Genomic DNA, 27,491 nt, shown 5'->3' on the forward strand with positions numbered 1-27,491 from the left:
TAGCATCTTCAAATGGGAAGACAGGCAGGTAGATATGGCTTACTGATTGAGCAGGTAGATATGGCTTACTTTGATATAACTGGCCAAGAGAGATCTCTTGATAACCTGTGGAGACAGGAGCCACCATTATTTAGAAAGAAGATCTTGGGGAAGCTAGACCTTTCGGTCATTTCCTCAATTTGACTGAGCAATCTTAAAGCTAGATTGAATATGACACATTGGCAATTACGTGGGCTGTGTCGTACTTTCACTCACCATAGGGCAGTGCCTCGAAATCGAGGAAGTCTTGCTTCCACTCTAAAAGTGAGTTCTCAGGTGGCTGCTCAGTCCAATACGGGAATTACAGTCTCTGTCACAGCTGGGGCAGACAGTGGTTAAAGGAAAGGGTGGGTGGGGAGTCTGGTTTGTCGCACGCTCCTTCCGCTGCCTGCGCTTGGTTTCCGCATGCTCTCGGCGATGAGACTCGAGGTGCTCAGCGCCCTCCCGGATGCTCTTCATCTACTTAGGGTGGTCTTTGGCCAGGGATTCCCAGGTGTTGGTGGGGATGTTGCACTTTATCAAGGAAGCTTTGAGGGTGTCCTTGAAAAATTTCCTCTGCCCAACTGGAGCTCGCTTTCCATGCAAGAGTTCCGAGTAGAGTGCTTGCTTTGGGAGTCTTGTGTCGGGCATGTGGACAATGGAGCTGGTCGACTGTGGTCCGTGCTTTGATGCTGGGGATGTTGGCCTGATCGAGAAAACTGGCGTTGATGTGTCTGCCATCCCAGGGGATTTGCAGGATCTTGCAGAGATGTCATTGGTGGTATTTCCCCAGTGATTTTCACTAATACACCTATAGTTGACAATGTATGGTGTTTACAGATCACATATTCTTCAAGTCATAGTCTAAACCTTCTGCTAGATTCCAGCACTGGTAGCTGAAAGTTTAAATCTTATGACCGGCGGCTATCGCAATGGACCTGTTAATCCTGTTGACAATGTATCTGGATTCAGATGCTGCTACAAGTCATTATTCGCAGATAGCTGAAGAATTGACAGGTTTTGTGGATAAACCTTCCACACCCAAGGTGATCACACAAGCTGATGTCAACCGTGCAAAACAGGAGGGTCTCGCACTGAAAATAGCTCCCCAGTGATTAAGCACAAATCAATGGCAGAAGTTGAAAGCAACCTAGAACAGCAGCAACAACTTGCATCTCTATAGCGCCTTTATGTAGAAAAATGTCCCAAGGCGGTTCGCAGGAGCGATTAACAAATCACATTTGTCACCAAGCCATATGACACGTGAACAAATGCTTGGTCAAAGAGGTCGGTTTTAAGGAGCATCTCGTAGGAGGGGAGAAGCAGAGAGGTTTAGGGAGGGTCTAGATTTTAAGGCCTAGGCAGCTGAAGGCACGGCTGGCAATGGAGGGCCAAAGGAAATTGGTGATGCACAAGAGACCAGAATTGGAGGAATGTAGAGATTTCGGAGAGTTGTAGGGCTGGAGATTATTACAGAGACGGGGTGGGGAGGGGGAGGTGAGGCCATGGAGAGATTTGAATACAAGGATGAGAATTCGAGGTGTTACCGGACAGGAAGCCAATATAAAGATCAGCGAGCACAGGGGTGATGGGTGAATGAAGCCTACCAGCAGTTATGGGATGGTCCACCATGAGCTACCTGTCACTGAACACCATATCATTCTATGTGGCAAGCCTACAGACATCCCAACAGAGCCACAGGATCCAGCAATATCTCTTGCCTACCTTAGCTGCAATGATAGCCAGAATCGAAGTGTGGTTCCCACACATAGGCAATAAGGTGATGAAGGTATTAAAAGGAGCTCAGCAGTTAGGGGACAACTGTTGAACACAAGACAGCATCGCTCATCATGGCATATCTACCTGAACATCCATGACATAGAGTTAGTAGTGTTGATTTATATGGACCTTTTAAAATCAGGAGTCTCTCTAAATAATGGAGTATGATTTTTCCTGATTTCCAATCATTGAAGTAACCAAATCAACCGTGGTTGGAGCGACTATTCCATGTCCACTCAAAACCTTTGGAGTAGATGGAATTTTAGAGGAATTACAATTAGGCCATGGATTTCCATTCTACAGTTACGCATTCCAGCAGTTTGCAGAACGTCTTGGACATCCTCACCATCTAATCACACCTGAAAATGCTGAGATTCATGAGAATTATCGAAACATGCTTCCAAACTCTTCAGTTGGGCGTTTATGTTTGCAGTTACAACATTGGCATTCGTGCAGAACTCCTAAGTGATTGGTCACTTCACCGTGGGTGCTGCATACATTGAGAGTAACAGTGCCTCAACCTGTCACATCCACATGAAGGGATCAAATCATGAAGAAAAATCACAATGCTAAGGTAAAGATGAAGGAATATGCTGATCAGAAATGGTGAAATCAAAATCAGTGGCCATGCCCCAGTGAAAAATGCGTGAACGAGTAAAATTCAACCTCTCCCACAAACCACAGGTCCACAGGGTGATTCACAGAGGTTCTGCTATAAGTGCTCAAAAAGATTCAAATTAAATGACCAGAAATGTATCTGTCTTCAGGTGCTAGTATCTCAGGAATCTCATCACATTGTGTAGACTGAACAGAACATCAATTTTAGTGGTTATGATGCAGGCAGCAATATCTAGATTCAAGCACCACCCACTGGCATCCTCAGACTGACACCGGGTTCAGAGGGTTATATTACTTGTCTCTCGCTCTCTGCCCCCCAGGCTCTCTCTCTCTCTCTCACTTGGCATAAACTTGACTTGTATTCCCGTGAGTATAGGAGATTGAAGGGTGATCCGATCGAGGTGTTTAAAATATAAAAGGTTTCAATAGGGTAGATACGGAGAAACTATTTCCTCTGGTGGGGGAAATCAAGAACGAGGGGGGCACAATCTTCAAATGAGAGCTACACCGTTCAGGAGTGAGATCAGTAAGCACTTTTTCACACCAAGGGTAATAGAAGTTTGGAACTTTCTCCCCAAAAGGCTGTGGATGATGGGGGACAATTGGATCTTTCAGGACTGAGAAAGCTGGAATTTTGTTTGGCAAGGTTATCAAGGGATACAAAGCAAAGGCGGCTAAAATGGAGTGGAGGTCCAGATCGGCCATGATCTAATTGAAAGAAAGACTAGGAGTTATATATATTTACACAGTTGAATGGCAAAGCAGGTCTGAATGGCCAACTCCTGTTCCTATATTCCATCAGAAAAAGGAGACACTGTTGTACCTGAAGGACTAAGTTTCATGTTATATTTTAGAAACACTGGTTATTGGTTTAAAAAAAATATATATGCAAAGAATCTACCTTAAAGGAAAGAAAGAAAGATTCTCATTTATCTATATGACCACCAGATGTCTCAAAGCACTTTACAGCCAATGAAGTACTTTTGGAGTGTAGTTACTGTTGTAATGTGGGAAACACAGCAGCCAACAAGCAAGCTCCCACAAACAGCAACGTGATAATGACCAGATAACCTGTGTTTTTTGTTATTTTAATTCAGGGATAAATATTAGCCAGGACCCCGGGGATAACTCCCTGCTCTTCTTCAAAAGATGCCATGGCATCTTTCACCTGAGAGAGCAGACAGGGCCTCAGATTAACATCTCATCCAAAAGACAACACCTCCAATAGAACAGTGGTCTCTCGGCACTACATTAGAGTGTCAGCCTAGATTTTTATACTCAAGTTCCTGGAGTGGGACTTGAACTCACAACCTTCTAGACTCAGAGGTGAGGGTGCTGCCCACTGAGCCACAGCTGACTCACTAGTGTAGATATTCAGACACTAGAGGGAGGACTAGGACTTTATTGTTGGAACAATAGCCAAGTGGTGATTGTATCACTTGCAGAAACCAAGAACTTTTCCTGAACGCACATCATCAATTGGTGTTTAAAGCAGGGACTGAAGTGTGAAATATCTTCAGATTGTGTTCACTAATGTATTGCCTGGCATTTTTATACTTTCTTGAGGCACAAAGCTAAATTCCAACCTTAACGTGTATTTTTAATTCACTCTATGTTCTTAATTGATTAACTCTTCTCCCACACTGTGCACCATTCAGAAACTCACCATCGATGTTTCTTTGTTCCTGGTTTGTAAAGGGTAACAGAGGTGGAGTTGGTTCCGTTGGCCCTCCTGGTTCACTAGGCCCGCAGGTAAGTATTTCTTTTAGACACTTTTTTTGGACTCACACGTTGCTAGTGTCTGTATATGTTTGTAGAATCGTTGTTCCTGCGCATTAAGCTGTGTTACCGGGGTTAACATTGCTCCGTGCCACGTTAATGACAATCACGCTAACGGGTTTGTGTTAAAGTCCTTTCCCACTACATTATTGAAGGTGCAAATCTATTTAAAATAAGCTGCCAATAAAATAACTGAAAATTAATTTCATATAAATGTGTGAAATTACAACGGTCGCACTGCGAGATTTCAGTCCAACGATAATTGAAAATAAATGATTGCTTCAGATCAGAGTATTAATTATCAGTCCCATTATAGTCCTTTACTTGCAAGTATTGATACTGTGTTAGGGCTTTTTGTTCATAATAATGGATAATATTAAAAATGTCAAGAATGAAGGCCATTAAAATGAGAGCTTTGATCTTAGGGCATCATCATAGTGCAAGTACTGGTTTTGTTTATGAGATAGGCAGACCTGAGTTAGACTGCTGGCTTGCAGTTGTTCTCCACCCAGGGACAACAGAGCTCTGCTGACTGGCGTCTGAATGCCGGTTGAATCCAAACTTCAGGAGAGAAGCGCCGACGAACCATTGGCTGCCTGCTGGCATTTAAAACAGAATTTATAATGTTCCTCCGTGTCCCACCAATGGTTTATCCGGTTAACGTTTTAACTTTGTCTTTGCATCGGACTACCCGCAACGTGAAACACAGGTGCTGTGACACTATCTGTGGCACGTAAACCCGTTACCTCTTTCTTAAGGACGCCGTGGTGACTTTTGCACCCAGATTGCACCTCACAGTCCGTGCGGATGCAAGGGCGGGCGGAATTGCTTTTGTATCGATGCAAGCTGTGTATTATCACTGGAACCTTTACAGCGTGGTTCTATGCTGCTACAGTAAAGGAAGAACTATATTGCCCGTAGCTCCTGGAAGTACGGGAAAAGTCCCATCAATGCCTCTATTTAATCCTTGCTAGACAATATTTACACAGTAACACAGAATGGCAGCACTGGAGGCTGAGCTGAAAGAGCTCACTGTTAGCGAGGGATTTCAAAACCACAGAAATAAAATACAGTCACGTAAAAGTGAGCTAAAGCAGACGAGGTCAGAAAGACTGCTTCTCTTGCAGAGTGGTTCTGAAGAATGTTATAAAATATTTCAAATTCAACATTGAAAATGTAAAAAAAAAAATTCTTCAAACCAGCACGGGTTTACTACAATATACCTTTGTTCATTTGAGATTATGATGGAAAAAGGGAATAAATGAGAACTAGCAAGTTTTTGCGGTAATGATATCTCTGGTTGTAAACGCTGGGCGATATTTCCGATTCAAATATTTGATTACGCGATTTAATTTTTGTCCTCCTGACTGCTGTAGGGTTCCACTGGTGATATCGGCTATCCTGGTCTTCCAGGTCCTAATGGTCTGTTTGGTGGTCAAGGTGATCGGGTAAGAAACATTTCTTTGTTACAGAGTTCAGTAACAGATCGAAAACTGCAAGTTCTATGTTACAATTGCGATTCAAAGCCGTGCATTTCTAGGGATTGAAAGAGAGACAAAGCGATGGGGGTGGGGTGGGGTTTGGGCGGTGCGAGAGCGACGGAGGGGGCAGTGTGTGAGAAAGAAAGACTATATAATTATTGATCACTCCCATTTTAATTTCTTGTTCATCGCATAATGCTGGAATTTCACTGCAAAATACGTGGTTTAAAATGAGGATTTTTGTTGATTTTTCTATGAAAAGAATCCACGAACATTAAACCCCAGTGAACACAAGGAGAGAATTCACAGATCTACTATCGGGGCCAAAATTCTTACTTTTTGTCAGAAGTGCAGAATTGCCCGATTTTCTGCTGAGCTGAAACGAACCACTAACAACATAGTTTTATACAAATTTATAATTTTTAAAAACGTTCACTGGGACTGGGTGGAAAAAAAAAATCAGTCAATCATAATGCACAAGCAGTAAGGAGTCTTTCATCCTTCTCAGCTAGCTCCACACCAGTGCATTTGTCGGAAAGTACCACGGCAGTGAGAGCCAAAGACGTCTGCAGCGCAGAAGGAGGCCATTCAAGCCTTGTGTCTGTGTTGACTCTTTGCCACAGCTTTTCAAAACTAATCCCACCGCCCTGCTTTCTCCCATGGCCTGGTATGCTCTTCTGCTTCAAACGCTGATTTACTCTTCCCCTAAAAGAACCTGCTGTCCAGGCCTCAACTACTCCCTGTGGCTAAGTATCCTGTGTTCCAGCAACCCTACGTGCAAAGAAATGTCCCCTCACTGACTGTTTTAAATTGAACACCCCAGTCAAGAGGAATTTTCCTTTGCCCAATCGCTCGATAAAAATGCCTCATGATTAATAAAATCTCCATCAAATCTCCACTTAGTCTTTACTGAAAATAGTCTCAATATTTAAAGTCTCTCTCTACAATTATAGTTGCCAATCTCCAGCATCGTGGTGAAATGATGCTGCTATGACGTTAATCTTTATGATTGCATACCCCAAATGTTGCTCGCTATTCTATGGCCAACCATTATCTAGTACAAATCTATCACAATCTCTTTGTTCTTTATGCCCCTATTTATAAACCCAAAATGCCTATTGGCCTGTTTTGAAAGGGCCTTATCTACCTGCACTCACACTTTCAGGAAATTATGTATTTAAACCCTTCGGTTTCCGTTCCTCCACATCCTTCATCATCTTTCTATTGAGTATATTCTCCCATTTCATGTTGTCCTCCAAACTGTATTACCTCACACTTAACCTCATCAAATTGCCTCTTCCACATGTCCGCCCTTTCTGCTGACCTGAAGTCATTTGACAGTTCTCGCCTGCTTTTTTGCCTCTTACTGTTGTGTCTTCAACAGATTCCGATACCGAGGTAACTATGGCCACATCCAAATGATCTAAACACGGAGAACAAAAGTGGACCCAGCAATGATCACTGGGGCTCATCGATTCCAACCCTTTCACCAGTTGAAATAACACCCATTAACCATTGTTTCCTGTCCACTAACCAACGTTCCCTCCATGCTCTACATTTTCTGCTGCACCGTAACTCTTAATTGTTTATAGCAAACCTTCTGCGACACATCTTATCGAATGCCATCTGAAATCCACACAGACCACATCTACTATATTGCCTTTATCCATTCAATCAGTCACTGCATGGTCTAAGGCTACTATATCTAATGGGACGCGATGATACAGGGCTTCAGTTACCTCCTTAATGAAGCTGTACATGGCAAAATGGCTGACTCCCACAATGTGCCCAAAAGGTCCGTGTGGCGGCATTAAATCTGAGAGACTGCTGGTGACTTTCACTGTATTCAATGCATAGTGTGGAGCCTAAGGGGCCGAAATTGCCCCTTCCCTTAAGGCCTGTTACCGCCGGAATTCGGCGGCCGCGCTGCGGAGTGCAATGGCCGCCGATTTTTCGTGGAATGGCCGCCATTTTGAAAATTCCGCTCCTGCGGTATCCCGGCGGTGACCCGCTCCCACCACTACCGCTCCGCTGCTGCTGATCCGTCCTAAGTGCGTCATCAGAGCGCGCACCGCCGATGTTCCTCCCCCCCCGATGGCGAAACTCCGCCGAGAAAATCTTCCTCCCGCCGCTCGGTGCCACCAGCAGCTTTTTCCGCCGGTGCACTGAGCTTGGAGCCCTTCTAAAATGGCGGTGCGGCTGCCATTATAAGGGAGGACCTACTGCCGCGGCCGCCATCTTTTTTTTTTTTTGTCGGGCCGACTGCCGGGTCGGACCGACAATCATACCCCCGGGTTCGGCCAACAGGCAACTTGACACCCCCTCTTGGGTGCCAGGCCGCTGGCCTGTCCGAAACCCTCCCTGCTGGCCCAGTGGGCCGAACTTCAAGAATTGCGCAGGCTTTCCCCTTTAAGAGAAGGGGAGAGACGTGGTGATGTGGCGCCATGATGACATCATCGGCGCTACACTGATGACTGACAGCGACGGACACTCCACCCATCCCCAACGCCTGCCCCCTACTGTGCTCACCGCCACCCCCCCACCCCCATTATGACCGACTTCCGGGCCGCTGAAAAAAAAATGCCAAAGAGCGGAATTTCACTCGTGGCCACCGCGCCGGTAAAAACATCTGAAACAGGATAGCTGCGCCCCGTTTGCGGGCGTGGGCAGTTCCAGCCTCTAAGTCTCCGTATGTACAGCATCAGTGCTGTGCTCAGGGTGGTTAATGCCTGGGTGCTGCCTCCTGTGCCCTGTGTGTCCCCTGGGATGTCTCCTCTCCCTCCTTCTCCCACTGCTCTGTGAGAACCTCGGAGATGAGGCAGTAAATTCCTCCGTACCATTCACTTCTGTTGCTGCTCCAGTGATACTTTGAAACACTTCCCCTTTCATTATAGTCATTAAGGTAAGGCCCAACCTGGACAAGGTGCCACAAAATGGTATGCATCAACCTGTTCCACATTTACTGCAAGCCCATTCTAAGCCCCCATACGCAACTGATAACCACCTCGTGCATATCTATACTTCAGAGAAGCATGCCTTCAGGCTGCAATTTACAACCGAAAACTGTGTCACACTCCCATCTTCCAGTGGCTCTCTCATATCAGATCATTGTAACCCAAACTCGGTCATTTACTGGCACCTAGGGTGGGCTTCAGGTTAGGCATATGATGTCACTAATGGCAACCACGCGGTCATTGGGGCTTCTTGTATTAACCCCGTGACCTATGGCAATGAAATGGTTTCCAATCAATCAACACTGATGTGATAGCTATCCAAGAAACAACTTTTGAAAATCAGTGTCCATAATCCAGGAAGGAGCCAAGATGCCTTCATTCTGGGATAGCTCAAGGCATCAATATCTTTTTGAAAAAGAAACACTTAAGACACACGTTAAGAGACCAGGGACTAAACTCTGGATTTATACAGTGAAAGAAAGACTTGGATTTATATAGCGCCTTTCACGACCACCGGGCGTCTCAAAGCGCTTTACAGCCAATGAAGTGCTTTTGGAGTGTAGTCACTGTTGTACTGTAGGAACGGACCCTGTTTACGGCAGCGAACCTCATTGAGAGGCCCCCTAGCAGTAGAGAAGCGCCTTGCGTTGGAAACCTAAGCATGTGTTTGCCGCTCCTGGGCCACCGACTCTACCTCCAATACAATGTGCCTACGGCTGGGCCTGCTGCTCTACAGCTGTGTTTACACGTGTCTGCCCTGTCACCGTGAACAATCACAGCCTCCACCATAACTCGGCCTTTAACCGTGAGTGCAACCCTTTAAAATCATTGAATGGTTACACGACCAGCTGAGTGGCCTCCTTCTGCGCTGTCACCATTCCATGATTCCACGAAAAGCTGTGCACTCGCCATATTGCGCGCTCGCCAGCCAAACCAGCGACACGCCAAGGTCCCCAGGCAAGACTTTCCTGTGGCCGGAGCTAATTCAGAATTAAGGGGGAGGGGCATCACAAAATGTGTCATGGAGCTGGCTCCAGCTCATTTCTGTCATTCTCGCCATCTCAGGGCCAATCTGTCCAGGGGCCATTGTTCACTTGTCTTCAAATCTACCAGTAAAAGTAGGACTTGCATTTATACAGCATCAGTGTTGATTGATTGGAAACCTCCAGACATCCCAAAGCACTTTACAGCCAATAAAGTCATTTTGAATCGTCACAGTTGTAATGTGGGAAACACACCAGCCAATTTGCGCACAGCAAGCTCCCACAAACAGCAATGTGGTAATGACCACAAAATCTGTTTAAGTGATGTTGGTTGAGGGATAAATATTGGCCTGCACACCAAGGATAACTCCCCTGCTCTTCTTTGAAATAGTGCCATGGGATCATTTACATCTACCTGAGAGAGTGAGCAAACGGGGCCTCGGTTTAATGCCTCATCCGAAAGACAGAACCTCTGACAGTGCAGCACTCCCTCAGCGCTGCCCTTAAGTGTCAGTCTAGATTTTTGTGCTCCAGTCTCTGGAGTGGGACTTGAACCCCCAACCTTTTGGCTTAGAGGCAAGGGTGCTGCCCACTGAGCCACAGCTGACACAAATGCATCTATTTGCTTTCTATCTGTCTGTTTATAGGTCTGACTAAATATCATCTGTCTGTCTGTCTGTCTGTCCAGCTGTCTATAAAAAAATGTAAAAAGAAATGGGACATTTAACTGCCCCACAGTGAAAATGCATTTAATTTACTTTTATGTTTTATATGTTTGTTTTTAGGGTTCTGTAGGCTTGACGGGACCTAAAGGGGAAGTAGTAAGTTCTTCATTTACAAATGTGTTGAAATGATGATGCCACCATACCTTATTTATGTAAAAAGATTTCACACTATTATTCTGGTTTTAAACATGTTTCTCTTTAGGGTTCCGCTGGTGGAGAAGGTGTTGATGGCCACAAGGGTGTGATGGTAAGAGATAATGATATTTATAATTAAAGATACTTTTGTCTGAATAACCTATTAAATCTGAAGCAGTCTATTCTTCGTTATGGGACTGCAAGGACTTTTTAGTGGCAGCGAGCGATACCCAGCCGACGCACCTTGTGCATCGGTTGTGTGCGTGTCTGTATTCTAAGAATTACTTTGTGTGTCTGAAATTAGGGTAAAGAGCACGCCAAGTTTATAAAAACCTTTCAGATCAGCCAAGTGCTGCCGCCGAGATGTGAACTGTAGCTCAACAGCACCACCAATGGGCAGATCATGGTACTACGGTGGTTTGCGAAGTTCCAGCAACAACAAGGTGGTCTCCTGTCCGAAGGGCTCTCAGAAAGTTCTACAGTGACTTCACAAAATGAATATCTATAAAATAGAATAATAAATAAAATCATCATCATAGGCGGTCCCTCGAACGAGGATGACTTGCTTCCACAAGTTCACAGATGTTTCAATGAAGGACCCGATATTCCAGTGCTGAACTCCAATTGAGGGGGTTGAAGACGCCTGTGCGTGGATTTTTTTAACGTGTGGTGACCGTTGCACACCAGCCACCACACGTGCTTGACAGAGCTAGGTCTTGGTCCAGTGGCAAGGGTTAACCAAGACGACTGGAAACCAGCTCTGCTGCACAGACCTAGTGCGCACACATATCGCAGTGTGGGCTGGCCAGTGCCTTACCAATGACTAGCAAATTAAATTTAATTTCCTCAATCTTTTTTTTTTAAGATACAATTACATCGAATTAACAGCACAGAAACTGGCCATTCGGCCCATCTGGTCCGAGCCGGTGTTTATGTTTCTCACCAGCATCCTTCCACCCAACTTTATCTCACCCAATCAGCATAGCCAACTATTCCTTTCTCCTAATCCAATAAGGAATGCAGGAGAAACTTCTATATCCAGAGAGCGGTGAGAATTGGAACTCGCTGCCACAGGGAGCGGTTGAGGCGAATAACCTTGGTGCATTTAAGGGGAAGTTATACAAGTACATGAGGGAGAAAGGAATGGAAGGATCTGAAGATAGGGTGAGATGAAGTAAGGTGGGAGGAGGTATGCGTAGAGCATTGGTGGACAAAATGCAGCCCCCGGTGGATTCTTTCCAGCCCGCCAAGGCCCGACTTCGAACGGTGCTGCGGACGTTCAGGAGTCGGGTCATTGCCTCTGAGGCAGCAGGGAAGTCTAGCAATGGGCCTTCGAGACGGCAGGCGAAGATACAGAGATGGACAGAAGGAGGGCAGGAGTCGCAGATTGGGGTAAGGCCCCCACCTCCCGGGGGAGAGGAGGGGAAGGGCCTTTTACAGATGGCTGCACGGACCCATAACTGGTGGAGAGCAGTGAATGCAGTAGTGGGGGAGGGTGCAGGGGAAGTGTTATGTATGGAGAAAGAGTCAGACTGAATACAGTGGGCTCAAAGTAAAGTGTGACCGTAGTCTTTTATTGCAGGTCTCCAGAGTGCCTCTCCAACCTGTGAGGGCTCCTTAAATACCTGTGCTCCCAAGGGATTATGGGATCCCTTGGGACTCCAGGGGATGAGCCCTCTGGTGGCTGTACAGAGTAAATACAAGTTTACATAAATAACAGGAAACCCCCCCTCCCCCTCCCCCCAGCCCAGGCCCGACCCCCAGTGATGGGGTGACTGATGGCTCATACCTGCGCGGGACCTTCAGGCCCCTGCGTGACTGCACGGCCGCACAGCTTAGCGGGAAGATTGGTGTGAGGCCCTCAACAGCTGACCAAAACTTGTGAAGTGGCTCTCCAGCCCAAATAATTGCCACCCCTGGCATAGAGCATTATCACAGGCAGAGAGCTGTTGGGCCGAATGGCCTGTTTCTGTGCTGTAGACCCCATGTAAGGTAGGCAAATGAATCATGAGCTAAGTTTTGAATCCAGTGTATAGTTTTCACCTTCATACCAGTTTCCCAAGGGCATGCTTTACGTATTGGTACGCTTTAAAGATGCACCTTTTATGCTAGTGCAGCATAATCTATTATAAAGGAGATGCTGCCCTGTTTTATTATTTGATTTTTACAGCAGCTTGTGATTATATGGTTGCTGTTACATTCTGTGATCAGAAACGTAGTCACACGTTGTATTAAGCGACCAGTTTGTAAGTTTGTCAGTAGACGTGCCGAGCATTGCTTTTGTATAAGATGTGACTCACTTGTCCTTCCTTGTTCCTCCCCCCCCTATCCCCTGCTCCTGTTTTATGTTTAGGGTGATAGAGGAAACCCTGGTCCCAAGGGTGCTGTAAGTATTGAACAGATTTCTGCCTCACTTCTTTCTATGTTATCACTTAGCGCACTGGGTCTTTTTACTCAACAAAAGGGTAGACTTTGAGGAGATTTGATTGACGTCTTTCAAGCAATGGTAGGATTGGATCCAGAGGGCAATTAAGAGTCAGCCACATGGCTGTGGATCTTGGGGCACATGTAGGCCAGACCGGGTAAGGACGGCAGATTACCTTCCCTAAAGCTAGATTTTTACCACAATCTGGTAGTTTCATGGTCCATAGTTGATACTGGTATTTTTTTATTCTAGCTTTATTCAATTATCTGAATTTAAATTCCACAGCTGCGGTGGTGGGATTTGAACTCATAGGGGCCCGTTCCTTAAGGCCTGTTACCACCGCAAACCTTCGACCTGCCCGGCAATGCCAAAACAACCTTTCCCCGGTGGTCCAGTGAGGCTGTGGCCTTCTGCAGCAGCGTTACGGCTTCCCTTAAAGGGGAGGGCGCACTGCCGCCGCCGCCATGTTTTTTTTGTCAGCTGACTGCCAGGTCAGCCCGACAATTGTGCCCCCGGATTCGGCCAGGCCGCCAACAGGCAGCCTGGCACCCCCTCTTGGATACCAGGCCACTGGCCCGGCCGATACGAAAATATTGATTTGCGTACAGCTACACTTAAACAGAATAGTGCATTATGGATTATATGGTGTATTTCTCCGGAAGGACACTCCAAAACAGTATGTAGTGTACGGGTGATGCACTTCATTATAACAGTTATGACACTCGGTCTTGTCCTTCACAAATCACACAGTCACATATGGAAATTCCTGCGCCACACTTTTAAGAAAGGTCACTGTCACCTTTAATTGACCTGAGGATTTGCAGAGAGCAATCAGCCTCTAATTGACCCGAGGAAAGCACAGAAATTGTACCCGAGGATCACAGGATCATAGAATAGTAAAGTGCAGTAACCTGCAGGGTCACGAACCTAGAGCTGGTAATTGGGATTAGACTGGATGACCTTTTGTTGGATGGAGCAGATATGATGGTAAGTACTGCAGGGAATAGAATACAGCCAGGGTGATCTCCTGGACTAGTTTTGATCAGCTAGATGGGTAGGAGAGGAATTTTCCCAGATTTTTTCTCCCAACATTGGCCTGAGTTTTTATCTGGTTTTTGCCTCTCCCAGGAGATCACATGGCTCCGGTTGGGGTGGAGTGTAGAATGTTTCAGTACAAGGGGTGTTGCAGTTGTGTGGTGCGGACTGATTGGGCTGGGTGCTCTTTGCCTTTCCCCCATTGTTCATTGTTCGGAGGTTTATATGTAGCCTTCAGGGCTGCTGACCGAGGGCCTTGTGGCTCTTTGTCGGCCGGCGCAGACACGATGGGCCGAAATGGCCTCCTTCTGCACTGTAAATTTCTATGTTTCTACAGAAGGAGGCCATTCGGCCCATCATGTCTGTGCCGGCTCCATCGAAGAACAATCCAGTTAGTCCCACTCCCCGCTCATTCCTCATATCTCTGCAATTTTTTCTCCTTCAAGTATTTATCTAATTCCCTTTTGAAGGCTACTATTGAATCTGTATCCACCACCCGATCAGGCAGTGCATTCCAAATCCTAACCACTCATTGCATAAAAACGTTTTCCTCCTGTCTTTTACTAATCACCTTAACTCTACCCTTCAGCCATTAGAGACAGTCTCTCTTTATTTACTCTATGTAAGCCATTTATGATTTTAAACACCTGTATCAAATCTTCACTCAACCTTCTCTGCTCTAAGAACAACCCCAGCTTCTCCAGTCTGTCCATGTAACTGCAATCCTTCATCCCTGGAACCATTCTGGTAAATCTCTTCTGTACCCTCTCCAAAGCCTCATGTCCTTCCTAAAATGTGGTACCCAGAATTGGACACAGTACTGCAGCAGGGGCTGAACCAGTGTGATTTATATAGGTTTAGTGCAACCTTGTAGTGCTCAACACCAGCTACATTCAGTTGCATTTTAACAGCACATAATACCTTATGTGCTTCATGATATCACTCACAAGGTATTCTTCTGCTACTGTTCTTAGAGAATAACAAACCCTACAACCTAGTATGCGCAGCACCACGGGATATCAGCTTTGGTATAGTGTAACTGGTGCAAAGCAACTTTCGAAGCTCCCACTGGAATGTCACTCACACCATTGATATAATTGACATTTGGATGCTGGTGAGTTTAGAAAGAAAGACTTACACTGTCATAGCATCTTTCACGGCCACCGGACTTCCCAAAATGTTTTACAGCCAATGAAGTACTCTTTGAAGTGTCGTCACTGTTGTAATGTAGGAAACATGGCAGCCAATTTGGCATAACAAGCTCCCACAAACAGCAATGTGATAATGACCAGGTGATCTGTGTTAGTGATGTTGATTGAAGGATAAACATTGGCCATGACACCAGGGATCTTTTACGTCCACCTGAAAGAGTAGACAGGGCCTTGGTTTAATGTCTCATCTGAAAGATGGCACCTCTGACAGTGCAGCGCTCCCTCACTGGAGCCGAGATTTTTTTTTTGTGCTCAAGTCTCTAGAGTGGGACTTGAACCTATAACCTTCTGACTCAGAGGTGAGGGTGCTATCCACTGAACCACAGCTGACACTTAGGAGGAGTAAGCTCAAAATTCTGACCCCATGCAAAGAATTTCAGTGTAGCAAAGCATCGAATCCTGATGGGGTCCTGTTGGAGCAAGTGCAGAGCCTGGCTGGGCTGGCCAGAGACTGATGTAGATGTGGCAATATAATGCAGCACTGCTAACTCTGGTCTGGATGCTGAGATGAAAGATTGACTTATGAAGAAAGATTGAGCAGGTTGGGCCTCTACTCATCGGAGTTTAGAAGAATGAGAGGTGAATTGAAATATATAAGATACTGAGGGAGCTCGACAGGGTAGATGCAGAGAGGATGTTTCCACTCGTGGGGGGAATCTAGAACTAGGGGCATAGTTTCAGAATAAGGGGTTGCCCATTTAGAACTGAGATGAGGAGGAATTTCTTCTCTCAGATGTTCATAAATCTATGGAATTCTCTGCCCCAGAGAGCTGTGGAGGCTGGGTCATTGAATATATTTAAGGTGGAGATAGACAGATCTTTGAACGATAAAGAAGTGAAGAGTTATGGGAAGTGGTCAGGGAAGTGGAGTTGAGCCCAAGATCAGATCAGCCACGATCTTATTAAATGGAGCAGGCTCGAGGAGCCAAATGGCCTACTCCTGCTCCTATTTCTTATGTTTTTATGTTGTCTAACTTGTACCTATGGTACAACAATGCCATTTAAGATGAGAAAGGATCAAAAACTCTATGCAGTGGAAATGAATGATATTCTTTGGTACACTGGGAGTTCTTTGCCAGGATCAACATTTCGAGCTTCCTCTTCTTAAGCTCCAAATAGACCACTCCAAATATGCTGTTCCCCTTCCTGCTGCCTCGCTGCTTCGAAATTAAGACCCGTGGCCCCGTCTCGCTCTATAACTCTGCTGCCCGAATCCGTGACCAAGACAACAAAAGATGCCATTCTCAAGCATCAAACATGAGGAGACAGAGCTCATCGACTCATCACATCACGGCTCAATCTGCTGCCCGGCGAGATAAGCCAACGAGGAGTTCAAACGGAGCAAGCATCTTTCCTGACGTTGTGTGATGTTGCGGTTCCAAATCTTAAAGTCTGGAAGGGAAGAGGCAAATTCGGGACGCTGTGATTAGATGATGGCAGACTGTTACTTTAAAAGCTTAAAGATTTACAGACAGAGGGAGGGGGATAGGCAGTCCCACACTCTGGAGGTCCTGGGAAGGGTAGATGACAGTCCAGTGAGTCCTATGGCTCAGTGGGCAGCACTCTTGCCTCTGAGTCAGAATGTTGTGGGTTCAAGTCCCTGCCCAGGGACTTGAGCACAAAAATCTAGGCTGACACTCCAGGGGAACGCTGCATTGTTGGAGGTGCTGTTAAACTGAGGCCCCGTCTGCTCTCTCAGGTGGATGTAAAAGATCCCATGGCACTGTTTAGAAGACGAGCAGGAGAGTTATCCCCGGTGTCCTGGCCAATATTTATCCCTCAATCAACATAACAAAAAGCAGATTATCTGGTCATTATCACATTGCTGTTTGTGGGAGCTTGCTGTGCTCAAATTGGCTGCTGCATTGCTCACATTCCAACAGTGACTGCACTCCTAAAGTACTTCACTGGCTGCAAAGCGCTTTGAGACTTCCAGTCGGGTTGTGAAAGGCGCTATATAAATCCAAGTCTTTTTGATTTCAAAGCTGTGAAAGTACAGAGAGGACGCGCCAGAGACAGGTGCAGGGTGCAGAGTGAAATTTGCACCTGATTAAAGCTCTACTTTCTCCTGAGATTTCTCTCTCCCATTTTACAGCTTGGTAAGCTTGGTGAGACCGGACTCCGAGGCAAAGACGGGTTCCGTGGTCTGCCGGGTACAGAGGGTCCCCAGGGCGCTATCGGGGCGCGAGGCCTTCAAGGGAATCGAGGAGCTACCGGCCTACCTGGAAAGCAGGGCCTGCCTGTAATTATGAGTACAATATTATGCTTGTTCATGCTGCAATGCAGAGATTTGCACTCATTACGTTTACTTAACAGCTTTTGATTTTTGCTCAGTAATCCTTTTTTTTTTTAAATCCCTCTTTTAAAATGATCATTCCTAGGGGCGAGAACCTACTGACCAACACATTAGACAAGTATGCATGAGAATAATGCAAGGTGAGCAGCTCGGTCTCTGACTAAAATGTCTGTAAATAATCGACTATTTTGCAACAAAACGCTGAACCTTTATAGCACTGAGTAACAAAGTGTGATGAAATGCACCCCAGCTCCTCACGAAAACACTTTGACCCACCTGCAGTATAAACAGTCTGATATAGGCCCACTGAGGGCGGGGGAGATATTCAACTGTTGGCCGCCTGTTTCCTGCCTGAAAAAATGGGTGGGCAGCAATTCGGGCGGGGGTGAGGGGAGGGGAGGGGAGGGGAGGGGAGGGGCATCGACCTGACTCCTCAGACTTGATGAAATTTTCAGGCAGACCTGTAAAGGGGCGAGCAGGCCGACTTGCTTGAAACAGGCGGGCGGTTCATGAAATAATCAAATCGGGGCCTTATATTTTTAATAAGATTTCAAAATTCTCATCCTTGTTTACAAATCCCTCCACGGCCTCGCCCCTCCCTATCTCTGTAATCTTTTTCAGCCTCACAACCCCACGAGATGTCTGCGCTCCTCAAATTCTGGACTCTTGAACATCCCTCATTATAACCGCTAAACCATCGGTGGCCGTGCTTTCAGCTGTTTGGGCCCTAAGCTCTGGAACTCCCTCCCTAAACATCTCCGCCTCTCTACCTCTCTTTCCTCCGTTAAGACGCTCCTTAAAACCTACCTCTTTAAACAAGCTTTTGATCATCTGCCTTAATTTCTTCTTTTGTGGCTCGGTGTCAAATTTATCTGGTTTGTCTTGTAATACTGTTGTGAAGCGCCCTGGGAAGTTTTACTACGTTGAAGGCGCTATATAAATAAAAGTCATTATTATTATGCAGGTTGTAGGATAGCGTGTACAATAGATTGAGCCTATGCGTCATGCACATTCCACCCAGTTGGGTGGCCTAACCAGCGATCCTTGATGGGCTCAGGAGGAGGAAGAGTGCTACCTCTTGGGCCCAGAGAAGTTTGAACTGCTGCTGGCCCATGACCCATCCCCCCCCCCCCAGGCCAGATCCGGTGGCTGGTTCAGTGCATGCCCCTCTGCAGCTCGCCAGTGGCACGAGGGCCCGCTGACTTCATGCCCGTTTCATATAGCAGTCGCAGAGCACTCCCCACTCATACCCAATCCCTGCCTCTGCTGTAAAAAATGCAGGCATTCATCCACTTAAACTAAACACTCAATGTCAGGCGTAGCTCAGAGGGTGGTGAATCTTTGGAATTCTCTACCCCCAGTGGGCTGTGGAGGCTCAGTCATTGAGTATATTCAAGACGGAGATTGTTAGATTTTTGGATATTAAGGGAATCATGGGATATGGGGATAGTGAGTCAGAGATTTGTTGGTTCAAGTCCAGGTATTTGAGCACAAAGTTTAGGCAGACTTTGAATGTAATATCTCCAAGTTTGCAGATGACACTAAGCTGTGTGGCAGTGTGAGCTGTGAGGAGGATGGTAAGAGTCTGCAGAGTGACTTGGACAGGTTAGGTGAGTGGGAAAATGCATGGCAGATGCAGTATAATGTGGATAAATGTGAGGTTATCCACTTTAGTGGCAAAAACAGGAAGGCAGATTATTTTATGAATGGCGGCAGATTAGTAAAAGGGGAGGTGCAACGAGACCTGGGTGTCATGGTACATCAGTCATTGAAAGTTGGCATGCAGGTACAGCAGGCGGTGAAGAAAGCAAATGGCATGTTGGCCTTCATAGCGAGAGGATTTGCATATAGGAGCAGGGAGGTCTTACTAAGTTGTACAGGGCCTTGGTGAGACCACACCTTGAGAATTGTGTGCAATTTTGGTCTTCTAATCTGAGGAAGGACGTTCTTGCTATTGAGGGAGTGCAGCGAAGGTTCACCAGACTGATTCCCGGGAAGGCAGGACTGACATATGAAGAAAGACTGGATCGACTAGGCTTATACTCACTGGAATTTAGAAGAATGAGAGGGTATCTCATAGAAACATATAAAATTCTGACGGGATTGGACAGGTTAGATGCAGGAAGAATGTTCCCGATGTTGGGGAAGTCCAGAACCAGGGGTCACAGTCTAAGGATAAGGGGTAAGCCATCTAGGCCCGAGATGAGGAGAAACTTTTTCACCCAGAGAGTTGTGAACCTGTGGAATTCTCTACCACAGAAAGTTGTTGAGTCCAGTTCGTTGGATATATTCAAAGGGGAGTTAGATGTGGCCCTTACGGCTAAAGAGATCAGAGGGTATGGAGAGAAGGCAGGAGTGGGGTACTGAAGTTGCATGATCAATCATGATCATATTGAATGGTGGTGCAGGCGCGAATGGCCGAATGGCCTACTCCTGCACCTATTTTCTATGTTTTCTATGTTTCTATGACACTCCAGTGCAGCCCTGTGGAAGGTGCCATTTTTCTGGCAAAACAGGCTCGAGGGGCTGAATGGCCTATTCCTGTTCCTACGCTCCTAAAATCGCAGAGTGGGGTACTTGATACGAGCACCTAAACATTTAGAAGATAAGAACATAGGAAATAGGAGCTGGAGTAGGCCATTCGGTCCCTCGAGCCTGCTTCTCCATGCAAAAGATCATGGCTGATCTGATCTTGGCCTCAACTTCACTTTCCTGCACTATCCCCATATTCCTTGATTCCCTTAATATCCTAAAAATCTATCAATCTCTGTCTTGAATGTACTCCAAGACTGAGCCTCCACAGCCCTCTGGGAATGAGAATTCCACAGATTCACCATCCTCTGAGTGAAGAAGTTTCTCCTCATCTCAGTCCTAAATGGTCCACCCCTTATTCTGAGACTGTGACCCCTGGTTCTAGACTCCCCAGGAGTGAGAAACATCCTCCCTGCAACTACCTGCATCATTTGTACAATTGATGAGAGCAATTTGCAGGCTGAGTCCTACCTTGTACAGTTTTGATTTATTGGCTCACCTCTCCCAGGGAGACCATGACAAAAAGACCATGGTTTAAAGAGAGATGCCCATTGTAGAATGTAAACAATGGCTTGAAGCACTACGCAGGGTGAAATGGTGGCAACACCTGGGCAGATCAGTACAGGTTAACACCTGAAAGGATGATGCGAGAGAGGGGCAAAACATGGACTTGGTGCCTGACATCACCAGTCAGCACATTCAATGGATGCACCATTTTTACAAAACTCACCTTCTCATCGCCGGCTGGGCTCCATAACATTGTCTCCAGGACATTGATTAGTTGTCTCAGGTGGGTGTAAAAGATCCCGCGGCACTATTGGCTGATGTCCTGGCCAATACATATCCCTCAACCAACATCACTAAAACAGGTGATCTGGTCATTACCACACTGCTGTTTGTGGGAGCTTGCTGTGCACAAATTGGCTGCCACATTTCCTACATTGCAACAGTGACTGCACTTCAAAACAAAAGTATTTAATTGGCTGTAAAGCACTTTCGGACGTCCTGAGGTTGTGAAAGACACTATGTAAATGCAAGTTCTTAATTTGTTTGAGAGAAGAAGCCATTTATCATCCGTCATATTCAATGCGATGGGAAGTTTTGTCTGTTAGAATCTGAAACAAAACTTGAGAGGTGTTGAAAATTTAATATAGCCGTCACCTTTATATGGCAACTGACACCATTTGCAAGTGCATAACAGTAGTCTAGTTTGATTAATTCAGAGATGGTTCAAAACTTGAATTATTCAGCAGTTCTCAGTAAGAGAGCACAGGTGGTGTTTTTGCATTATTTCAGTTTGAATCTACAGATAGTGCCAATGAATCGAGTTTAAATTAAAGCAAAATACTGTAATCCGAATGCTGGAAATCTGAAATATAATGAACAGAAAATGCTGGAAATACTCTGCCGATCAGGCAGTATCTGTGGAGAGAGAAACAGAGTTAACGTTTCAGGTCGATGACCGTTTGTCAGAACTGGGTAAAACTAGAGAAGTGACAGGTTTTAAGCAAGTGCAGGGGCAGGGAATGTAGGGAGGGGAGGAAGGAACAAAAGGGAAGGTCTGTGATGGGGTGGAAGGCCTGAGAGATTAAATGACAAAAGGGATGATGGTGCAAGGCAAAAGGAGTTGGCAATGGGACATGTAAATAAACAGAAGATGGGTCTAGAGGAGCTGTAAATAGGAACGGTAGAATCATTACTAACAGTTGCCGTCCAAAACAATGGGAGCAGTGGTTATGATCTGAAATTGTTTGAACTCGATGTTAAATCCGCAAAGCTGTAAAGTGCCTAATCGAAAGATGATGTGCTGTTCCTCGAGATTCTGTTGGGCTTCATTAACTTTAAATTAAGAGTAGACGAGTTTGAAATTCTCACAGTTCAATATCGCACAGGCCAGCAGATTGCAGATCAGAAAAATGCAATGAATTGTAGAGCAAACAGTCATTTACTGAGGCATAACCAGCATGTCAGTGCTCACTAGCGACAGTCAGCAAAACCCCTGCAGTCGGCACTCACTTCTTCTGAAGAATTTTCAGCTGCTAAATATACCAGCGGGTAGAGTTTGAGGAAATATTTGTGGGACATGTATTTTACAGATACACAAGAGCCTTGTGAAGAGTGGCCACGATTAATACTGGCTTCATTATTTCTGTTATATGTAAGTCTGGCTTTTACTTCTGCCATTCTACTGCTGCTCCCTTCAATTGAAAATATTGTGGTAGACATTCCTTTTTGGCATCGGCTTGTAAGAGCTTGGTGGGGCCAAGATCCTTGTTGCAAAATCAGGCACGAGCTGCTCACAATTTTCAAAAACAACCTGCATTTATATAGCACCTTTAACATAGTAAAATGTCCCAAGGCACTTCACGGAACATTATCAAACAAAATCTGACACCGAGCCACATAACGAGATAGAAAGAAGAAAAGTAAAAGTGGAGGGCAGAGAAACCTAAGGCAAAGAGCAAAAAGGGACACATTACAGCAAAATTCTAAAGGGGCAAAGTGTGTTAAAAAGACAAGCCTGAAGGCTCTGTACCTCAATGTGAGGAGTATTCGGAATAAGGTGGACGAATTAACTGCACAGATAGCAGTTAACGGGTATGATGTAATTGGCATCACAGAGACATGGCTCCAGGGTGACCAAGGCTGGGAACTCAACATCCAGGGGTAGTCAACATTCAGGAAGGATAGACAGAAAGGAAAATGAGGTGGGGTGGTGTTGCTGGTTAAAGAGGAAATTAACGCAATAATAAGGAAGGACATTAGCTTGGATGATGTGGAATCGGTATGGGTGGAGCTACAGAATACCAAAGGGCAGAAAACGCAAGTGGGAGTTGAGTACAGACCACCAAACAGTAGTAGTGAGGTTGGGGACAGCATCAAACAAGAAATTAGGGATGCGTGCAATAAAGGTCCAGAGTTATCACGGGTGACTTTAATCTACATATTGATTGGGCTAACCAAACTGGTAGCAATACAGTGGAGGAGGATTTCCTGGTGTGTATTAGGGATGGTTTTCGAGACCAATGTCGAGGAACCAACTAGACGGCTGGCCATCCAAGACTGGGTGATGTGTAATGAGAAAGGACTAATTAGCAATTTGTTGTGTGAGGCCCCTTGGGGAAGAGTGACCATAATATGGTAGAATTCTTTATTAAGATGGAGAGTGAAACAGTTAATTTGGAAACTAATGTCCTGAACTTAAGGAAAGGTAACTTCGATGGTATGAGAGATGAATTGGCTAGAATAGACTGGCGAGTGATACTTAAAGGGTTGATGGTGGATAGGCAATGGCAAACATTTAAAGATCACATGGATGAACTTCAACAATCATACATCCCTGTCTGGAGTAAAAATAAAATGGAGAAGGTGGCTCAACCGTGGCTAACAAGAGAAATTAAGGATAGTGTTAAATCCAAGGAAGAGGCATATAAATTGGCCAGCAAAAGCAACAAACCTGAGGAGACTGGGAGAATTTTACAATACAGCAGAGGAGGACAAAGGATTTAATTAGGAGTGGGAAAATAGAGTATGAGAGGAAGCTTGCTGGGAACACAAAAACTGACTGCAAAAGCTTCTATAGATATATGAAGAGAAAAAGATTAGTGAAGACAAGCGTAGGTCCCTTGCAGTCAGATTCAGGTGAATTTATAATGGGGAACAAAGAAACGGCAGAACAAATGAAGAAATTATTTGATTCTGTCTTCACGAAGGAAAACACAAATAGCCTTTCAGAAGTACTAGGGGACCGAGGGTCTAGTGAGAAGGAGGAACTGAAGGATATCCTTATTAGGTGGGAAATTGTGTTAGGGAAATTGAAGGCCGATAAATCCCCGGGGCCTGCATCCCAGAATACTTAAGGAAGTAGCCCTAGAAATAGTGGATACATTGGCGATCATTTTCCAACAATCTATCGACTCTGGATCGGTTCCTATGGACTGGAGGATAGCTAATGTAACATCACTTTTTAAAAAAGGAGGGAGAGAGAAAACGGGTAATTATAGACCGGTTAGCCTGACATCAGTAGTGCGGAAAATGTTGGAATCAAATTATTAAAGATGAAATAGCAGCGCATTTGGAAAGCAGTGACAGGATCGGTCCAGGTCAGCTTGGATTAATGAAAGGGAAATCATGCTTGACAAATCTTCTGGAATTTTTTGAGGATGTAACTGGTAGAGTGGACAAGGGCGAACCAGTGGATGTGATGTATTTGGACTTTCAAAAGGCTTTTGACAAGGTCCCACACAAGAGATTGGTGTGCAAAATTAAAGCACATGGTATTGGGGGTAATGCACTGACGTGGATAGAGAACTGGTTGGCAGACAGGAAGCAGAGAGTCTGGATAAACGGGTCCTTTTCAGAATGGCAGGCAGTGACTAGTGGAGTGCTGCAGGGCTCAGTGCTGGGACCCCAGCTATTTACAATATACATTAATGATTTGGATGAAGGAATTGAGTGTAATATCTCCAAGTTTGCAGATGACACTAAACTGGGTGGCGGTGTGAGCTGTGAGGAGGATGCTAAAAGGCTGCAGGGTGGCTTGGACAGGTTAGGTGAGTGGGAAAATGCATGGCAGGTGCAGTATAATGTGGATAAATGTGAGGTTATCCACTTTGGTGGCAAAAACACAAAGGCAGAATATTATCTGAATGGCGGCAGATTAGGAAAAGGGGAGGTGCAACGAGACCTGGGTGTCATGGTTCATCAGTCATTGAAAGTTGGCATGCAGGTACAGCAGGCAGTGAAGAAGGCAAATGGTATGTTGGCCATCACAGCTAGGGGATTTGAGTATAGGAGCAGGGAGTTCTTACTGCAGTTGTACAGGGCCTTAGTGAGTTCTCACCTGGAATATTGAGTTCAATTTTGGTCTCCTAAATGAGGAAGGACGTTCTTGCTATTGAGGGAGTGCAACGAAGGTTCACCAGACTGATTCCCGGGATGGCAGGACTGACATATGAGGAGAGACTGGATCAACTGGGCCTGTATTCACTGGAGTTTAGAAGGATGAGAGGGGATCTCATAGAAACATAAAATTCTGACGGGACTGGACAGGTTAGATGCAGGAAGAATGTTCCTGATGTTGGGGAAGTCCAGAACCAGGGGACACAGTCTAAGGATAAGGAGTAAGCCATTTAGGACTGAGATGAGGAGAAACCTCTTCACTCAGAGTTGTTAACTTGTGGAATTCGCTGCCGCAGAGAGTTATTGATGTCAGTTCATTCGATATATTCAAGAGGGAGTTAGATGTGGCCCTTACGGCTAAAGGGATCGAGGGGTATGGAGAGAAAGCAGGAAAGGGGTACTGAGGTGAATGATCAGCCATGATCTTATTAAATGGTGGTGCAGGCTCGAAGGGCCGAATGGCCTACTCCTGCACCTATTTTCTATGTTTCTATTAGGGCAGAGGTCAAAGAGGTGAGTTTTAAGGAACGTCTTCAAGGAGGAAAGAGAGGTAGAGAGACGGAGGTTTAGGAAGGGAAATCTAGAGCTTAAAGACCCAGCAGCTGAAGGCACGGCCGCCAATGATGGAGCGATTAAAATCAGGGGGTGGTCAATGTGATATATTCTTACGACCTCGCTAAGAAGCACACACACACAAGATGGCTCTGATCAAAAAACTGTCATCATGTGATCTTGCCACATGATCCTTTATTATTTACAGCAGTAGTTGCAGTACATCAGTAGTCCACTAGGCGGTGTAGTAGTCCACTAGGGGGAGCTGTATATATTACACTTCTCCGTCCTTAATGACGAAGTAATCATATCAAAATACTCATTATACATAACTTCCATGGTTATACACAACAAAGGATATGGCCTTTTTTTCCCCATATTTGCAAATCAAATTTAACCACTTGTTTTCTGTTTCGAACAGACCTTTCCAAACTTGTAGAATGTAGACTCATTCTAGGCTGATCCTGAGGAGAGTTTTTCTCCAAGGGACTCTCTACAACTTCAGATTGTTTGTATGCCTCACTTGGATTCAGACTTAAATTCTGACTTTCTCTTGGACTTGTTTCTCGTACATCTGATGTAGCATTTGCTACTGGTACTGTACTTATAAGAAGACAATCTGACTCATCAGAAATAATTGAATCATTCCAACTTTCAACTCCTTCCACATCTGTAGATAAAATATGATCAATGTGAACAAACCGAACCTTTCCATGATCAAACATCTTGAACAAATATGTGCGAGGACCACATATCTTCACTACTCTTCCTGGTAACCACTTTAACCATTTATGGTGATGGTTGTTCACTCTAACCTTCTGATTCAATTTTACACTTCTCTGTCTTACTCTACCTCTATCAGGACTCTCTTTCTGTCTTAATTGTTTCTCTTCTACTGACTGTGCCAAGTTTGGCTTTAACAACAAGAACCTGGTTCATGGCTGTCGTTTGAGAAACAACTCTGCTGGTGTTCTACCAGTAGTTGTATGAGGAGTATTACGATAATTAATTAGAAAATTTGCCACTTTGTGGTCCAACGACAGCGGCTGTTTCTTTGGATTTGGATCCAACATTTGCTTGATGAGGGCACGTTTTACAATTTGTACTGTGCGCTCTGCTGCACCATTTGAAGCAGGGTGATACAGTAGAACTTTGGTATGTTTCACACCATTTCTGCTCATGAACTGTGCAAATTCTTCTGAACAAAATTTTGGCCCATTATCAGACACAATTTCTTCTGGGAGGCCAAATGAAGAAAATAATCTTCGCAAAATGTCTAATGTTTTACTTGCTATTTTCCGCATTGGAAACACCTCGAACGACTTCAAATGGCTATCAGTCACAATGAACAATTGCTGTCCTTCTAGCTCAGCAAAATCTACATGTAATCTTTGCCACACCCTGGGAGACCATTTTCATGGCTGTAATGGTACTGGTGATGATTTCTTGCTTACCGATTGACATGTTGTACACTGACTAATGATGTACTCTATATCTTTAAACCTGCCCACCATAATGTTGGATCTCTTAATTTCCAATGAAATACGAACTCCGGTTGTAGTTTTAATGTAATTTTATTCTGGCAGCAGCAACAAGCTTCTGGCTTTAAGCCAGGCCTTTGTCCTTCTGAGACCACATGGCCAAAATGGCTGTACTTATACCTGACTCAATTTATAGAAAAGAACGCGCCGCCTTTGACCTTATTGGCTCAGTTGATAGTCTGTTAACCATTAATTGGCTCGCTACCAAAGGTCCTAAAATGTCAAGTTGATTGATGACTGAATGCAATGTGGTCTGTGTTTTCTCAAAACTGCAGCCAGGCTGCAGAGCTTGAGTTCTCTATCAATCCCCCTTTTGATTCTTTCACAAACTGAATCATAAAACATCAGGTATCACTGGTTCAACATTCTACAAAATAATTTCATACATGTTATTAGAGTTTCCTTCTAAAATTTGTTGCTGTGTTTCGCCACATGTCCGGACTAGTAGCTTCCACACAAATTTACACCAACCCGAATTCCATCGTGGCCACAATGGAAGTCTGGTTTTAGGAGGTTAATTAACCT

The 27,491-nt window shown here is 45.1% G+C and overlaps 1 protein-coding gene across 2 annotated transcripts in view; it reads left to right on the forward strand.

Moving 5' to 3' along the window:
* col9a1b (collagen, type IX, alpha 1b) overlaps positions 1 to 27,491 on the forward strand; it is a 152,043-nt gene that overhangs the window by 89,908 nt on the left and 34,644 nt on the right. The window contains exons 23-29 of one of the 2 annotated variants that reach the window (XM_070884857.1): positions 4,114 to 4,167; positions 5,571 to 5,642; positions 10,398 to 10,433; positions 10,540 to 10,584; positions 12,826 to 12,858; positions 17,239 to 17,385; positions 17,525 to 17,579. In XM_070884857.1, coding sequence (XP_070740958.1) covers positions 4,114 to 4,167; positions 5,571 to 5,642; positions 10,398 to 10,433; positions 10,540 to 10,584; positions 12,826 to 12,858; positions 17,239 to 17,385; positions 17,525 to 17,579 — 442 coding nt within the window. Of the gene's footprint in view, positions 1 to 4,113; positions 4,168 to 5,570; positions 5,643 to 10,397; positions 10,434 to 10,539; positions 10,585 to 12,825; positions 12,859 to 12,908; positions 12,954 to 17,238; positions 17,386 to 17,524; positions 17,580 to 27,491 lie in introns of those variants that run through there. The other variant, XM_070884858.1, reaches the window with a different exon arrangement.

The sequence above is a fragment of the Pristiophorus japonicus genome, chromosome 7, assembly GCF_044704955.1.
Source record: "Pristiophorus japonicus isolate sPriJap1 chromosome 7, sPriJap1.hap1, whole genome shotgun sequence".
NCBI lineage: Eukaryota > Metazoa > Chordata > Chondrichthyes > Pristiophoridae > Pristiophorus > Pristiophorus japonicus.